The sequence below is a fragment of the Ranitomeya variabilis genome, chromosome 6, assembly GCF_051348905.1.
Source record: "Ranitomeya variabilis isolate aRanVar5 chromosome 6, aRanVar5.hap1, whole genome shotgun sequence".
NCBI classification, from domain to species: Eukaryota; Metazoa; Chordata; class Amphibia; order Anura; family Dendrobatidae; genus Ranitomeya; species Ranitomeya variabilis.
Window position 1 is genome coordinate 35901715 of NC_135237.1, and position 18426 is coordinate 35920140.

Below are 18426 nucleotides of genomic sequence, written 5' to 3' on the forward strand. Positions count from 1 at the left end.
TGTTATCTCCAGGGGAGCACAGTGTGACAGTGTTGTTTTTAGGGGGCACAATGTGTGGCAGTATTATTTCAAGGGAGGCACAGTGTGTGATAGTACTATTTTTAAGGGATACAATGTGTGCCAGTATTATTTCCGGGGAGCACAGTCTTATTTCTAGGAAGACAAAGTGTGTTTCAGTATTGTTTTTAGGAGACACAATGTCTGTCAGTATTATTTCAATGGAGGCACGATGTGTGTCAACATTATTTTTATGGACACTTACAGTATGTGTGGCAATATTATTTCCAGGGAACAAAGTGTATGTCAGTATTGTTTACAGGGGGCACCATGTGTGGCAGTATTATTTCCAGGGAGCACAGTGTGTAGAAATATTATTTCAAGGGAGGCAGCGTGTGTGGCAATATTTTTTTTAGGGGAAACGTGTGGCAGTATTATTTTCTGGAAGCATATTGTGTCGGTATTGTTTACAGGGGCCACAGTGTGTATCAGTATTATTTCAAGGGAGGGGGAGCACATTATGTGTCAGTATTGTTTTTAGAGGGCACAATGAGCAACAATTGTATTTTAGTACTGAGTGCAAATGCCTACTTTTCAAGTGAGGAGTCAGATATCTGGCTGAGGCACTCTGCAGAGCCGAGACACAGCTGGAAGAAGTCATCACGACAGTCTTGTTTGAATTGAGAACAAGAGGAAAGAGAATTACAACCATTGGAAAGACGTCCCCTGCGAGATTCTGCTCCGTCCTGTCTGCACTATATAGTCAGCAGCAACATGGTGTCTGGGAAACAGCAGCTGCCAGCAAATCCTCACCATAGTTCAGATGACGGTTGTCAATTCTTTCTACAGCTTTTCATTGCGGATTTCACTTTTTACAACCATGTGTCTTCAGTTCCACAAGGAGCGACCATTTGGAGCCTTGCCTCTCCAAACACAACACACCCACTGACTCTCATGTCCAGCTATTTAACCTAGACCATGTGATGATCACATGACTGTGACATCATCACAGGTCGGGTCAGGACTCTGCAGGTGGAGATGCGGTGGACATCCTCCCTCCCGCTCTATGAATGTCCACCAAAAACCAGCCCATGTAACTTTAACTTAACCCTCACAACACGTAGTGTACGTGAGGAAAATTCTAGTTTCACATCACCGACGCCATTATACGCAGTGCCACCTATCTCCCCTCTTATACTGTGCGAGTGATCCTGCCACAAGGGTTAAACACTTAATGAAGATGCAAGGGAAAAGGTGCCAGCTATGAAAACAATGGGGAAACCGCTTCAGGAAAAAAAGGCGCCGGCTTCGACTAGGTAAACTCAGCGACTGCGTCGGCATCTAAGAGACGCTGTGTGCACACAGCCATTTTCTCTACAAACTCCTCAAAAGACTCCAAGTGCACAGATAGCCAAAATTGGCTAATGCTGTGGATCTGAAATCAGCAGCATGTCGATTTATGTGATTTCAGCGCATACTTTTAACTATAGTATTACAATGGGAACAATGTGCAAAAAATCTGCACCTTTTCAACAACAGCATTTACCGCTAAGAATTTTGCTGTGGTTTTTCCCACTGAAATTCTGAAACAAATCCATCCAAGGGAAACGTACCTTTGGGAAAATTCAGAAGTTGCAGATTTTGTTGCGGAACATATTGCAACTTCTCTATTTATCTGAAACAACTCCATTCAGATGATTAATTTTCAAAGTTTTGGTGGCACGAGGGACACTGAACGCAAGGGGTCTGTGTATTAATGGCACATGATAAGTTGGGAACCTTAGTGCAGACTTTGCATTTGGGCCTAGAAGCTTTCAGTTAAATCCAGAAAAGTGTAGAATTGAGCAGAAAATGAAGAATTTACTTTTGTTATGATGTTAATTGGTCTACACGCACTTTCTCCAATGTGTTAGGGTATTAATGGATGTGGCATTTGTTTTTAGAAGTTCAAGTTCAACAGTTTTTAACCTCTTTAAATATGGTGATCGACGTCATCATAAGTTGCAAACCTACAGCCGGGCAGATGAATGGCTGCATCTCCAAGGGGTTATCGCATGCATATCTATGCGAAGAGTTAGCAATCATCTATATACCTCCGCTAGAGTCCAAAAAGCTAAAAACCCAAGATTTTCCCAGTAGTAGATGTCATACACACAAAAACAGCACAGACCAATGGAGAGAAGCTGTGCAGCAATGAGAAATTCCTGTGTCCTAGTTATCTAGCAAGTGGGTGTGAGCAGCACTGTCTATTAAGGGAAAGCAATCATCAGAAAATGATTTGTTCTATAAATCAGGTTTTTGCTTTGTTTGCCAATGTTTTGTTTCCATATCACTATGTTTATTGCAAATGAAAAATGTAAAAAAAAATTGCAATTTTTACACTGGCCGCTTGGGTTTATTATACTTTAACTTCCTGTTGTTTCAGGAAACAATACATGTACATTGGTCTCAATAATCATACCCTTATTCTTTGTGTCTAATGAATGTGTGCAAGGGAATGCCACCCTTGTCTGCCAGCCAGGCTGTGTGTGGTTGTTGCAGCTCCGCCACATTCAATTTAAATGAGCTGCAATACCGAGCGCAAACAGTATACAGATATGGCGCTATTTCTGTAATTTTCTAACCTTGCACATATGTGACATGAGCAATTTATTAGTATTCATGAAGGATTACCTGTCTGCTGGCATCCAGATTTCCGGACTGCAGAGCCCAGGCGGAGACGGTATTAAATGCTTTGACGACTGTGGCCTTGGGTACAATCTTGGCCAGGTATTCGGCATTAGACTCAGGGTATTGGTTTACCTTGACATTATTGCTGACATCCACCAGTATTTTACCTTCCAGAACTTCTCCAAGCTCCTTTAGAAATTCATAATGGTCCCTTTGTATGGCCGCAATGATAACGGAACACTTTCGTGCCGCCTCTGAGTGACTTAGCGCTTCAGCCGCTCTGGGCAGTAAACTTGTATCACCCGGATTACGGCTTCCAAATATCACAGAATATCCACTTTGTAGCAGTTTGGACCCAAGTGATCGTCCAAAATCCCCAGTTCCAAAAATGCATATGCTGTCGTGCTTTTCTGCAAAATCTGAGCTTAGCGGTATCATGACCTTGGTTCCCATTATCTGAAAGATATAAAGTGATAATTACTATGACTAATTTCTTTTGCAGCAATATCAGTAGAATATTTACCATAAAGACAGAACTAGTGACTACTATGGACCCCGAGGTAGGAAAAGTCTTGACACTAAACTGCTTTCTATACTCTAATGGCAGCAACCTGTAGTCACCACTAGGTGGAGCTCACAGCATGCAGACCTATACAGCTCCACTTGTGTTCAATATTAGCTGCTTATTTATTTAGCTCCCCCTAGTGGTGGCTGCATATACCTGGAATTACAACATTTCTCAACGCTACAGGAGTAAAAATGGAGGTCTTAAGTCAATAATTGTCAATATTTTTGATCTTTCAAATTGGACCATAAAAGGGTCAAAGATAAATTACAATGCTCAAAAGCGAGTATTTTGGTAAGTTCTAAGACCGGGACTAAATATCCAGAATTTAGCATTGTAAATATTATTAAGTATGTGCATTGGATGTTTTAATTTTCTTACTATTGTTATTAAGTCGTACTAGAAAACTCAAGTTGCTTGGTATATGGACAGACCGAGACAGACAGAGGATGTAGCTAAAAGAAACATTTGTAATAAACAATTCCAATTTATTTGCAATTTATGCAAATATTTAACCCCTTAATAACACAATAATTTTTCATTTTTTTATTTAGCTTTTTTATTATACTCCTTCCACGACCCTTACATTTTTTTATTTTTCTATCGAAATATTTTTTACAGTTGTAGTTTTGAACTATGCCACTCATTTTACCGTAAAGTGTACTGAAAAATGGAACATAAATTCCAGGTAGGGTTGAATTGAAAAAAAACCAAACAATTTGAAGTTGTTTTTTTGAGGTTTTGTTTTTAAAGGGATTTTTTTTTTGAGAAAACCCCTATTCCCATGCTCCAGTTTGCATATAAAAAAAACAACTAAACTTTACTCACCCTCCCCGAGTTTTGAAAACCGCTTTACGATTTTCACCTGGCTGTAAAGATTACCCAAAAATTTGTTCGACTGGTCAGTATGGTTATGGTGACACCAAAATTATAGAGGGATTTTTCTTTGATACATAATATGGTTGAAAAAAGAAAAATGGCCATCAAGTTCAACCGAGGGATGAGCAGGAATAAAGGGAGTGGGTCATTGGTGCAACCACCATGTATAATCGAGGTTGCCCTAAAGGGTAAGTTTATCTCTCGTGATCCTGAGTGTCGATCAACTGGATCAACATTCAGAACAAGAATTTATACAAAATTTCCTTTATAACAGCATTAAAACCATTTTTAAATAATCACCAGTTTCCACTGTGACCGGCTCCTGGAGGAGACAGGTCCACAGATTAATAAAGAAGGTAAGGAAGCCTTGTCTCCTCTGGAGATTGAATCTTACGTTTTCCAAGTGGAGGACGCATTCCCTTGTCTTTTGAGGGGGTTTATAGGAACCGTTTTTGTCCAAATTTTTTGTACAGGCCATTTATGTACTTGTAGAAGTTAATCATGTCCTCTCTTAGATGTTTTGTTCTCAAGACTAAATACATTTAATCCTTTAAAATTTTACTCATAACTAGTGTTGAGCGATACCGTCCGATATTTGAAAGTATCGGTATTCGGATTGGATCGGCCGATATCCAAAAAATATCGGATATCGCCGATACCGATACCCAATACCAATACAAGTCAATGGGACACAAATATCGGAACATAATAGGTCGCGATCCTGGATGGTTCCCAGGGTCTGAAGGAGAGGAGACTCTCCTTCAGGCCCTGGGATCCATATTCATGTAAAAAATAAAGAATAAAAATAAAAAATATGGATATACTCACCCTCGGACGAGCCCTGGCTGTTACCGCTGCAAGCGTCTGCCTCCGTTCCTAAGAATGCAGAGTGAAGGACCTTCGATGACGTCGCGGTCACGTGAGCGGTCACATGAGCGGTCACGCGACCAATCACAAGACCGCGACGTCATCGCAGGTCCTACACTCACTGCATTCTTAGGAATGGAGGCTGCCGGTTGCACCGCTGAGAGCCAGGGGCCGTCGGTGGGTGAGTATATCCATATTTTTTATTTTTATTCTTTATTTTTTACATTAACATGGATCCCGATTCCGATTTCCGATAACACAAAAATATCAGAACTCGGTATCGGAATTCCGATACAGCGAATATCGGCCGATACCCGATATTTGCAGTATCGGAATGCTCAACACTACTCCAAGATCCTTATCAGTTTTTTGGCTATTTGTACTAAGGATAAGCAAGCACTAAAATGCTCGGATGCTCGTTACTCAAACCGGGCAATTCCTAATACTCGCATGCTCATTTTGAGCAGATTTTTCTGATAAGATATATTACAAAGTTGCCTCTTTTCACGTGTGGTATTGAAAAATAAGTCTGAAATGTGTAGAAAAAAATTTAAATTTAATTTACAGTGTTTGCCCCTTCCTGATTTCCTATTCTCTTGCATGTTTGTCATGCTTGCATGTTTCAGATCACCAAATTTAAATATTAGACAACGATTACACAAGCAATCACAAAATGCAGTTTATAAATGAAGGTCTTTATTATTAAGGGAAAATGAAATCCAAACCTACAGGGCCCTGTTTGGAAAAGTGATTGTCCTCCACCCCCCAAAAAAACATAAATTAACAGTGACTTATCATATCTTTGGGAAGCTGAGTTCAATTTCCTTAGCCACACCCAGGCCTGATTACTGCCACACCTGTTCTCAATCAAAAAATCACATAAATAGGACCTGCCTGACAAAGGGAAGTAAACGAAAAGATCCTCAAAAGCTATACATCATGCCGTGATCCAAAGAAATTCCACAACAAATGAGAAACAAAGTAATTGAGATCTTTCTGAAAATGTTATAAAGTCATTTCTCTATCTTTGGGACTCCAGCAAACCATGGTGAGAGTCATTATCCACAAATGGCGAAAACACAAAATAGTGGTGAACCTTCTCAGTAGTGGTCGGCCGACCAAAATTACACTGAGAGCACAGTGTCAGCTCATCCAATAGATCACAAAAGACCACACAACAGTATCCAAAGAAGTGCAGGCTTCACTTGCCTCAGTTAAGGTCAATGTTCACGACTTCATCATAAGATAGAGTCTGGGCAAAAATGTCCTGCATGGCAGAGTTCCAACATGAAAACCACTGCTGAGCAATAGGAATATAAAGGCTTGTCACAGTTTTGCCTGAAAACATCTTGATGATGCCCAAGACTTTGGTAGAAAACTTTGTGGACTGACAAGGCCAAAGTTTCACTATTTGGAAGGTGTATGTCCCATTACATCTGGCTTGGAAGTAACACAGCATTTCAGAAAATTAACATCATACCAACAGTAAAATATGGTGGTGGTAGTGTGATGGTCTGGGTCTTTTTTGCTGCTTCAGGACTTGGAAGACTTGCTGTGGTAAATGGAACCATGAATGTTGCTGTCTATCAAAAAATCCTGATGGAGAATGTCCATCCATCTGTTCGTGACCTCAAGCTGAAGTGCATTGGGCTTATAAAGCAGGATAATGATCCAAAACACACCAGCAAGCCCACCTCTGAATGGCATAAGAAAAACAAAGTTAAGATTTTGGAGTGGCTGAGTCAAAGTCCTGACCTTAATCCGATTGAGATGCTGTAGTATGACCTTAAAAAAAAGGTGGTTCATGCTCGGAAACCCTCCAATGTGGCTGAATTACAATAATTCAATTACGACTCAATTACAACTCAAAGATGAGTGGGCCAATATTCCTCCAGAGCGTTGTAAAAATCTCATTTAGTTATCGCAAACGCTTGATTGCAGTTGTTGCTGTTAAGGGTGGCCCAACCTGTTATTAGGTTTAGGGGGCAATCACCTTTTCACGCAGGACCCTGTAGGTTTGGATTTATTTTCCCCTTAATATTAAAGAACCTCGTTTCAAAACTACATTTTGTGATTACTTGTGTTATTTTTGTCTAATATTTACATTTGTTTGGTGATCTGAAACATTTAAGAGTGACAAACATGCAAAACAATAGGAAATCGGGAAAGGGGGAAAAAACATTTTCACACAACTGTATATTGCTATTTTCTTCCTGAGACCTGATTCTTTTTTTTTTCCCATTGAAGGGGCCACATTAGGGTTTGTTTTTTGTGTGCCACAGTATCGTTTTTACAAGTAAAATTTTATGGTGCAGACAACATTTTGATGACTTTTTATTGCATTTATGGGATAAGGTGTGACAACTGAAAAATGGTAAGTTTACATTTTTTCTTTCCGGTGTTTACTGTACAGGTAAAATAATTTTATATAGTCATAGATTGAACTCTTGCAAATATCTTTATTTTTTTTAGGTTTCTGTAGTTGAAAGGGGGATAAAAAGGGGAGATGAGTAAGATTTGTATGTTTTTTAATATTTGAAAAAACTTTTTATTTTACTTTTCACTCTTTTTTATTTAAGCCTCTGGCACTTGAACCTGTGAATGTTTGATATCTTCTTCTATACAATGTTTTACAACAGCAATTATAGCATATTGGGAAAATAATGGCCTCCTCTGAAGACCAGCCTTCACAGGATCACCTAGATGGCATGGACATGAGCCTTCAGCTGGCCCTCACCTGCCATGGCAACACTTTTTTACATTAATACAAAAAGGGGCTCAGAACAGGGGACATTATTAGAAGAAGGGGATCAGGAGAGCGGACATTATTATAAGAAGTGGTCCAAGACAGGGGATATTATTACAGGAAGGGGCCTGGACAGGGACATAATTGCAGGATAGGGCAAGGATGGGGGACATTATGACAGGATGGGGGACATTGATACAGGAAGGGGCCTGTATGGGGGACATTAATTCAAAATGAGGGCTAGCATAGGAGACATGAATACAGGAAGGGGCTAGTATGGGGGATACTATAACAGGATGGGACCATCATGAAGAACGAACATTTTTATAGGATTGGGCTAATATGGTGGAAATTATTATTGGAAGAGTCCAAGATGGCGGACATTAGTACAGGAAGGGTCCAGGATGAAGGTAATTATTACAGGATGGGGCCAGGATGAGGGACATTATTACAGAATAGGGGTGAGGAGGGGGCACTTTTACAGGATGAGGAACATTTTTACAGGATGGAGGATATTATTACAGGAGGGGGGGGAATTATTACAGGAAGGAGCCAGTATAGGGGATATTATAACAGGATGGGGCCAGTGTGAAGAACATTTTTATAGGATTGGGCTAATATGGGGAAAATTGTTATTGGAAGCGTCCAGGATGGCGGACATTAGTACAGGGAGGGTCCAGGATGAAGAACATTATTACAGGATGGGGCCAGGATGAGGAACATTATTACAGAATAGGGGTGAGGAGGGGGCACTATTACAGAGTGAGGAACATTTTTACAGGATGGAGGATATTATTACAGGAGGAGGGGGGCATTATTACAGGATGGGAGTCAGGAAGAGAGATATATTATTACAGCATGAGAGGCATTATTATAGGATGAAGGACATTTTTACAGGTTGTAGAACATTATTAAAGGCTGGAGCCAGAAGAGAGGACATTATTACATGAAGGAGTCCAGGATGAGGGACATTATTACAGGAAAGGGCAAGGATGAAAGACAATATAACAGGATGGGGGTCAGGAGTGGGGACATTATTACAGATTGAGGAACATTATTACAGGATGGGTAATTATTACATTATTATTACAAAATAGTGTCCAGGACAACTAAAAGGATTTTGCCAATTGTCAAGTAGGAAGAATGTCTATCAATGAGCATATAAATAGGGGACTTCACATTAGTAATTTATGAAAATACTAGAGTATCTTGAGCCTGAGACAGCTGATAACAGAGAACAATAGATTGTATCTCTACTATCTATTAAACATTGATGACACATTCCCTTATAGTCTTGTTTGTTCACTCTGCTCCTGGGGTCAGAAACCTGATGTGGAACTACAACTCTGAACAAACTAGACTGCATCAGTCCAGGAATGTTGGGAGTTGTAGTTTCCCATCGGCTAGAGGTCGCTGTCTGAGTCCTGGACTATAAGCATGTCCTGGGGATAGCCCAATGCCATCTATTATGTATATACTAAAATAGTCCACACTAGAGCATGGCAGACGGGCATTGCAAAAAAGTAAAAACAGATGTAGCAGAGCTGAATGTGCTACTTCACATGAGGTTTCTAGGCAGTCCTATGTAAAATAACTGCTATTTCATATTACATTGCTGGAATTCAAACTCAGCTCTGCTACATCTCCAAACCAGTACTCACCGCCAATCACTGCAGAGAACGTGGTGGCTTTTTTCCTGGTGGCTTGATACAGTATCTTCTCCCTACTAGTGTCTGCCAACTGAATGAGCAGATATGAGGCTGGAGCCTCAGAGCAGGAAACACAAGTTTTTCCCTTTAGGGGGAGGCAATGAAGGATGTGCCATAAGTGGCTGACATGCAGGACCCTCGGCCAAGGCTGGATAGAGCTTGGTGGGGAAAAATATTTGGTGGTTAAGTCATATTTATAAAATCTGCTCCATGTGTTGAAAATCTACAAAAGATATTTGCAGTCGCGGAGGATTGTGAAGCCTAACGAGGTTTTTCTTTATGAAATTTTTAAACAACTAATCAACTAAAATATTTATCTCTGTGATTTTTAGATTGAAGAGTGAAAAAGATCCCAAGCAAATGTTTATCCCAGAGAGATGATAAGTGCAAGAGGTGCAGTGCCATGAAAGAGTATTCACACCCTGTGAACTTTTCCCTATTTCCTCATGTTATACCCAAAAACTTAAATGTATTTTATTGTATTTTATTGTGATTTTATGTGATGTATCAATACAAAGTAACAAGTATTTGTGAAGTGTAAAGGAAATTGATACAAGGTTTTCTTAATACTTTAAAAATGTAAATCTGAAAATTGTGACGTGCATTTGTATTCACCCCCCCAAGTCAATACTTTGTAGGACCACCTTTTGCTGCAAATTACTTCTGCAAGTCTTTTGGGGTCTGTCTCTACCACCTGGAGGTGACTTTTTTGTCCCTTCTTCGTTGCACACTCGCTCTCGCTCAGTGAGGTTAGATGGAGATGTCTATGAACAGCAATTTTCACATCTTGTCACAGATTCTCAATTAAATTCAGGTTTGGACTGTGACTGGGCCGCTCACACACTAAAATATGCTTTGATCTAAACCATCCATTGTAGCTCTAGCAGGATATTTAGGGTCGTTGTCCTGCTGGAAGGTCAACCTTCATCCCAGTGTCAATGCTTTTGCAGCCTCTAACAGGTTTTCCTTCAGGATTGCCCTCATCCAATCAAGTTTCACCAGCTTCCCTGTCCCTGCTGGAGCATAGCATCCCCACAGTTTAATGCTGCCACCACCATGTATGACAGTGGGGATGGTGTTTCATTTACCTCCACACATAGCATTTTGCATTTAGCCCATCTGACCAGAGCACCTTCTTCCACATGCTCGCTGTGTCCCCTACATGACTTTTTGCAAACTGCAAATGGGACTACTTATGGCTTAATTAAAAAAATGGCTTTCTTCTTGTAATTCTTCCATAAAGGCCAAATTTGTGGAGTATACTGTATGACTAATCATTGTCTTGTGTACAGGAATCTCTGCAGCTCCTCCAGAGTGACCATGGGCCTTTTGGCTACTAATTAGTGCTCTCTTTCTCTCTTTCCTTGGGATGTCAGTTTAAGTGGCTATGTCTTGGTAGATATGCAGTTGGGCCATACTCCTTCCATTTTTGGATGATGGATTGAACAGTGAGATGTTCAAAGTTTGAACTATTTTTATTACCTAATCCTGCTTTACTCTTCTCCACAACATTATCCCTGACTTGTCTGGTGTGCTTCTTGGTTTTCAAATGCCGTTTGATCGCTGATGTTCTTAAACAAACCTCTGAGGCTTTCATAAAATAGGTATAGGTACACACAGAATAAATTATACATGGGTGAACTCAATTTACTACTTACCGTATATACTTGAGTATAAGCCGAAAATTTCAGCCCATTTTTTTAGGCTGAAATTGCCCCTCTCGGCTTATACTCGAGTCATACCCAGGGGTCAGCAGGAGAGGTAGAGTGGCAGCTGTCTAAGCATACTCACCTGCTCCTGGTGCGGTCCCTGGTTCCCCGGGCCGCAGCTTCTTCCTGTAGTGAGCGGTCACATGGTACCGCTCATTACAGTAATGAATATGGACCCCAATCCACTCCCATAGGGGTGGAGCCGCATATTCATTACTGTAATGAGCGGTACCATGTGACCGCTCACTACAGGAAGAAGCTGCCGGGGAAGCAGGGACCGCGCCAGGAGCAGGTGAGTATAAGCAGTGCGCGATATTCACCTGCTCTCCGTTCCACCATCGCCAGCCTCCACTGCGTCTTCTGCATCCTCTGCACTGATGCTCAGGTCAGAGGGCGCGGTGACGCGATTAGTGCGCACTGCCCTCTGCCTGAGCAGTCAGTGCAGTGGACGGGGAACGTAGCGGCGGCTGGGGGTGGTGGAACGTGGAGCAGGTGAATATCGCAAGTGCTGGGGGCCTGAGTGACGAGAGGTGAGTATGTGATTTTTTTTTTTTTAAATCGCAGCAACAGCATATGGGGCAAATGACTGTATGGAGCATCTTATGGGGTCATAATCAACATTTGTGCAGCATTATATGGGGCAAATGTCTGTATGGAACATCTTATGGAGCCATAATCAGCATTTGTGCAGCATTATATGGGGTGCATTTTGTATGGAGCATTATATTGGGCTCCTGATTCAATATGGATATTCAAAAACACTTAACCTACTGATGTCTCAATTAATTTTACTTTTATTGGTATCTATTTTTATTTTTGACATTTACCGGTAGCGGCTGCATTTTCCACCCTAGGCTTATACTCGAGTTATTAAGTTTTCCCAGTTTTTTGTGGCAAAATTAGGGGTCTCGGCTTATATATGTTTTTGAATATCCATATTGAATCAGGAGCCCCATATAATGCTCCATACAGTTCATGATGGGCCCCATAAGATGCTTCATACAAAAATATGCCCCATATAATGCTGCACAAATGCTGATTATGGCCCCATAAGATGCTCCATAGAAACATTTGCCCCATACAATGCGCATAAAGTTTATGATGGGCCCCATAAGATGCTCCATAGAGATATTTTCCCCATATAATGCTGCACAAACGTTGATTATGGCCCATAAGATGCTCCATAGACACATTTGCCCCATATAATGCATCCACAAATGTTGATTATGGCCCCATAAGATGCTCCATAGAACATTTGCCCCATACAGTGCTGCATAAAGTTTATGATGGGCCCCATAAGATGCTCCATAGAGATATTTGCCCCATATAATGCTGCACAAACGTTGATTATGACCCCATAAGATGCTCCATAGACACATTTGCCCCATATTATGCTGCACAAAGGTTGATTATGGCCCCATAAGATGCTCCATAGAAACATTTGCCCCATATAATGCTGCATAAAGGTTGATTATGGCACCATATGATGCTTCATAGAAACATTTGCCCCATACATTCCTGCATAAAGGTTGATTCTGGCCCCATAAGATGCTCCATAGAAACATTTGCCCCATACAATGCTGCATAAAGTTTATGATGGGCCCCATAAGATGCTTCATACAAAAATATGCCCCATATTATGCTGCACAAAGGTTGATTATGGCCCCATAAGATGCTCCATAGAAACATTTGCCCCATATATTCCTGCATAAAGGTTGATTATGGCCACATAAGATGCTCCATAGAAACATTTGCCCCATATGCTGCTGCTGCGATTAAAAAAAAATGATTGTCCTGTGCAGGCGGAGACACCGGCACTTGTAATATTCACCTGTCCCCGTTCCACGCTGCACGCCGCTCTGTCTTCAGTCTCTCTGCAGTGACTGTTCAGGCAGAGGGCAGCGCGCACACTAAACACGTCATCGCGCCCTCTGACCTGAACGGCACAGCCAGAGGACGCGGAAGACAGCGGCGCGTGGCGGTGGAACGGGGACAGGTGAATATCGCATGGCTCACCCTCCCCGTTATACTCACCCTCCCGGCGCGGTCCCTGCTTCTCCGATTCGATGGCACCGGCAGCTTGTTCCTGTGTCCAGCGGTCACTGGTACCGCTCATTAAAGTAATGAATAGTGGCTCCACCACTATGGGAGTGGAGTCGCGTCCATATTCATTACTTTAATGAGCAGTACCACGTGACCGCTGAACACAGGAAGAGCTGCCGGCACCTGGAAACCATCGGAGAAGCAGGGACATGCAGAGACGCGCCAGGAGCAGGTGAGTATGATGGACAGCTGCCGCTCCCCCTCCCCCGCCGAAACCCTAGGACAATGACTCGAGTATAAGCCGAGAGGGGCACTTTCAGCCTAAAAAAATGGGCTGAAAATCTTGGCTTATACTCGAGTATATACGGTAGTTTATCATATAAAATCCTAATACAATACATTTAAGTTTGTGGGTGTAATTTGAAAAAAGTTCTCAAGGAATCAATACTTTTTCAAGGCATTGTAACAGTATCTGGCGGGGTTGAAGGAGACACTACGTGGCACAAATCTGTGCGATTGACAGTGATACAAACAGCAGGGCTCTGTTGGATTAGTGAGTGTCAGTAGAATAAAATGAAACATGGGAAAGGGGGGCATTGATGATACTTGTAAGGGGCTCTTTGCTGGAGGGGTATAAATGATGCAGCAGAGCGCTGAGAAGGGTAGGGTAGAAACAAAGGATCAGGTCAGAAAACACAAAAGAGGCAACTGAAGGTGGGAGGGAGAGTAGAAGAAAATGGATGTCAGGGGTTCTGGGAGACTAGGAGAGAGACATAGAGTGTCAGGGGCTCTGGGGATGTAGATGGGAGGTTGCGGATGACAGGGGCTCCGGTGAGTAGGAGGGAAACAGTTGATGTCTGAGACTTTGGGGGTTGGAGAAAAACAGGTGACAGTAGTTCTGGAAGGTAAGAGTGAAACTTTGTATGACAAGGGCTCTGGGGAGGGGATAGGAAGAAACAAAGGGTGACCAGGCTTCTGACAAGGGCCCTGGGGGAGGCAGGGAGGAAACAGTGGATAGCATGGGCTCCGGAAGTGATGGAGGGGAAAATTGGATGATGGGGGCTCTGGGGTGGGGAATGTAGAAGAGAAACAGTAGATGATAGGGCTCCTGGGGTTATAGGATGGAAACAGTAGATGGCAGGAGCTCTGGGGTGGGGAATGTAGAAGGGAAACAGTAGATGGCAGGAGCTCTGAGGTGGGGAATGTAGAAGAGAAACAGTAAATGGCAGGGGCTCTTGGGGTAGTATGATGGAAACAGAGGATGGCATGTCTTTGGGGGGGAGAAGGGAAGCAGTAGGTGAGTATATGATGCATACCGTGTGGTAGGGGAATTAATCCAGACTTGCAGTTGTGGTGAAGGTCCCTACTACCTCTTTTGTTCTCTCAGCAACAGAGAATAAGGATCCTCTGACCCACTTGATCTTTTTCTAACTTCCACAACGAGAACTACCCGGAAGTGTTCCTAACTCTACATTACAGTGTATAAAGAATACTATGGCCGGAAAATGGCAAATTGGTGTCAGATTTTTTTGGAAAGCTTTGCCATGCAGTGACTCTTGTGACCATAAGGTGCTGAACCCCCTCACTATGGCTTTCTATGTATGGTGCATCATAAAGGGGAAGTGGAGAAAAACTGAATTGGGATCAGCACTGGGACTTCTTCATTCGGAGCATCACAGGAGGTCCCACAGATTAACCCCTAAGTGATGGTATTTTGTAGCAAAGTTCCATCATTTACTGAGATGGGTGAACCCATTTAAAACAAGGAAAAATCAATGGCTGCCTGTGCACACTGCCATACATTAATGGTAATATATAATGATTGTACTCACTGGTACTTGACAGTTGTTGGTAATAAGAGGCACAGACCTCGGAGCTTTATCCAGGGTTATTCCTCCGTGTGCACATTCAGGATCAGCCCTCGTGTCATCTATTTATTTTTGAACATTTCACAACCTCCCCTTCCTGACATATTTGTCAGGGTAAAAGACTAAAAGTAACATTGTGCAATCCATTTCTCAGAACCGTAAATGGAAAATCCAAATTGTTTCTCAATATAACCTTCCATTTAAAGGGGCTGTCCACTTTTCGGACAACCCCTTTTTAAATCAATCAGTGCCCCATGTAAAATAGTAACAGCGTCTCCTCCCTCCTGGATTGGTACAGCGATGTCGGTGCTGTGTCTGCCAGTGTTCATGAGACATTATTATGCCATGGAATTGCTGCAGTCAATCAGTGGCCGCTGATCGCCTGCAGTGCTTACACTTCCCCACTGTTTAAACAGATTTGGATGCGAGATGAGTGAGCACTGCAGCATTTCTGCACCTCTCAAGACATAACGGCACAAACAGCTCCGACATCACCAGAACGGCGCCAGCCTGAGAGATGAGTATTTGCTGTTTCTATTTTACATGAAACACTGACTCATTTACAGTGGACAACCCCCTTTAAAAGGAATCTATCAGTGATATCATCTCCCAGACCCAAACCACATATATAGACATGCAGGTCTTTAGAATGTAAACCACCTTTACATCTTCTATCTGTTGCTGCATTACCGAGTAATTAGAGTTTATATCCATATGCAAATTATGCATTAAGTGCTCTGGACATGACAAGGCACTTAAAGAGCCACTGCCTGTGGAGGTTGTTTCCCTGCCCTGCTCAGTACCAGCCAACAGGTGCCAGGCAAGGAAATCAGACAATAGGCCATAAATAAAGCCAAAGGGGCTTGCTCTGGCAGGGGAAACAAGCTCAGAAAATAGTGCATTCTTAAGTGCTTTATCATGCCCAGAGCACATAATGTCTCATCTTCATAATATATATATATATATATATATATATATATATATATATATATATATATATATATATATATAATTAATATATAGGTTATTTTCTTTTAATATGCAAATGAGACATTATGGGCTCTGGGTGTGACAAAGTGCAGCGCCCCAGAGTCCTGGTCATTGCAGTACTGTGGCTTCGCCGCTAAGGGGGGCTATGGTACGTCTGATGGCACTGAAGGAGTTCATCTGACCAGGTATCACATACACCAATACATTTCACAGTCGGGCCTCCAGGGGGAGCTAAGGGTTCTATTTATTAGGCCACTCCCCACCATAGTGGGTAAACTGGGGGTCAGGCAGGAAGTTAGTTGAGAAAGCTGACTGGGTTGGAACCAGGCAACACCTTGTGGCAGGGGGTGTTGTGGGGGAAGATTCGGTAGGGTCCCTGTCAGGTTTGGGACCCTGACAGAGGCCTGGCAACGAGGAAGAACGTCACGGGACCGTGCCTGCTCAGCATAGCGGCGGTGCCCTAAGAAAGGATCAGAAGCGAGATATATTGTGCTGAGTGAGAAGCGAGATCAAAGCAAGAAGGAGAATACCAGTAGGAGTCGTGCTGTAAGACCGAGGCAACATCCTACTGAGGCGCATAACCGGCGGCCGGAACGCCGAGGAAGCATTACTATATTCAGCTTCAGGCAATACTTCAAACCAACGGCAGGACAGTCAGTCTAAGGCGGGCTGTCTCACCTAAATCACCTATGCAGACATAGGGGGCAACCTGTGGAGAGGGGCGACTCTAGGGTCCCGGAAGAGCTCCGAGCCTACCCGTCATACGGGTGCGTCCCAACCGTAACATCAGGGAGGGACGGAGGATTAGCAGAACATCATCTAATCGAGTTGTTGTGAGGAAACATGAGAAACAGGCACAACAGTTGTGGGGACTTTCCGTAAGCACAGCAGGGAAGGACCACAACACAAGCGCAGGAAGGTAGGCACAGATTTCCACCTGCAAAGAGAACTCTGGAGGTGGCATCGGACCGGCCGGACTTGCGCAGCCTGGTGAACCGTATTCTGGACTGAGGACCCAGAGACCTTCAGTAAAGAGGTAAAGAGACTGCAACCTGGTGTCCTCGTTATTTACTGCACCGCACCACCACCACCATCCACAACTATCATTTACTGTACGCCCCTCAGCAGGGTCACGGACCGGGCCTAGCCACCGTGACAACCCCAGAACAGAGACTCGGAGGCCTGGTGCCGGGTACCCCTCGGCCCTGCGGCGGTGGGGGCGCTACAACTGCACTTAAGTATAATACAGGATGTAACTCAGGATCAATGCAGGATCAGTAATGTAATGTATGTACACAGTGACTGCACCAGCAGAATAGTGAGTGCAGCTCTGGGGTATAATACAGGATGTAACTCAGGATCAGTAATGTAATGTATGTACACAGTGACTGCACCAGCAGAATAGTGAGTGCAGCTCTGGGGTATAATACAGGATGTAACTCAGGATCAGTAATGTAATGTATGTACACAGTGACTGCACCAGCAGAATAGTGAGTGCAGCTCTGGGGTATAATACAGGATGTAACTCAGGATCAGTAATGTAATGTATGTACACAGTGACTGCACCAGCAGAATAGTGAGTGCAGCTCTGGGGTATAATACAGGATGTAACTCAGGATCAGTAATGTAATGTATGTACACAGTGACTGCACCAGCAGAATAGTGAGTGCAGCTCTGGAGTATAATACAGGATGTAACTCAGGATCAGTAATGTACTGTATGTACACAGTGACTGCACCAGCAGAATAGTGAGTGCAGCTCTGGGGAATAATACAGGATGTAACTTAGGATCAGTAATGTAATGTATGTACACAGTGACTGCACCAGCAGAATAGTGAGTGCAGCTCTGGGGTATAAAACAGGATGTAACTCAGGATCAGTAATGTAATGTATGTACATAGTGACTGCACCAGCAGAATAGTGAGTGCAGCTCTGGGGTATAATACAGGATATAACTCAGGATCAGTAATGTAATGTATGTACACAGTGACTGCACCAGCAGAATAGTGAGTGCAGCTCTGGAGTATAATACAGGATGTAACTCAGGATCAGTAATGTAATGTATGTACACAGTGAGTGCACCAGCAGAATAGTGAGTGCAGCTCTGGAGTATAATACAGGATGTAACTCAGGATCAGTACAGGATACGTAATGTATTTACACCGTGTTTTCACTTTTTATATTGATCACTTGTACATATGAACTATTATTGGAGATTGTACCCAATACCAGTCAGCGGGGTGATTGTAGAAACACTGTCAGAACTTTTTCTGATCAGTTATTGCAATGAGATAATTTGTTCTTCCTTAAAGTTTCCGTTTCAAAATTTCTGTATTTTTCAGGATAGTGTTGACATACAGTAACTAAGAGATAACAGAATTCA

General features: G+C 42.7%; 1 protein-coding gene across 2 annotated transcripts in view; it reads right to left on the bottom strand.

The window, feature by feature from the left end:
• The window catches only part of LOC143783391 (metalloreductase STEAP4-like), a 20813-nt gene extending 5596 nt beyond the window's left edge, over positions 1 to 15217 (bottom strand). Inside the window, exons 1-2 of one of the 2 annotated variants that reach the window (XM_077271809.1) lie at positions 15018 to 15217; positions 2671 to 3123 (exon numbers count right to left, since the gene is read on the bottom strand). In XM_077271809.1, the coding sequence (XP_077127924.1) occupies positions 2671 to 3120 (450 nt within the window). In that variant the 5' untranslated portion in view covers positions 3121 to 3123; positions 15018 to 15217. Of the gene's footprint in view, positions 1 to 2670; positions 3124 to 9385; positions 9488 to 15017 lie in introns of those variants that run through there. The other variant, XM_077271808.1, reaches the window with a different exon arrangement.
• Between the last annotated feature and the right edge of the window lie 3209 nt (positions 15218 to 18426).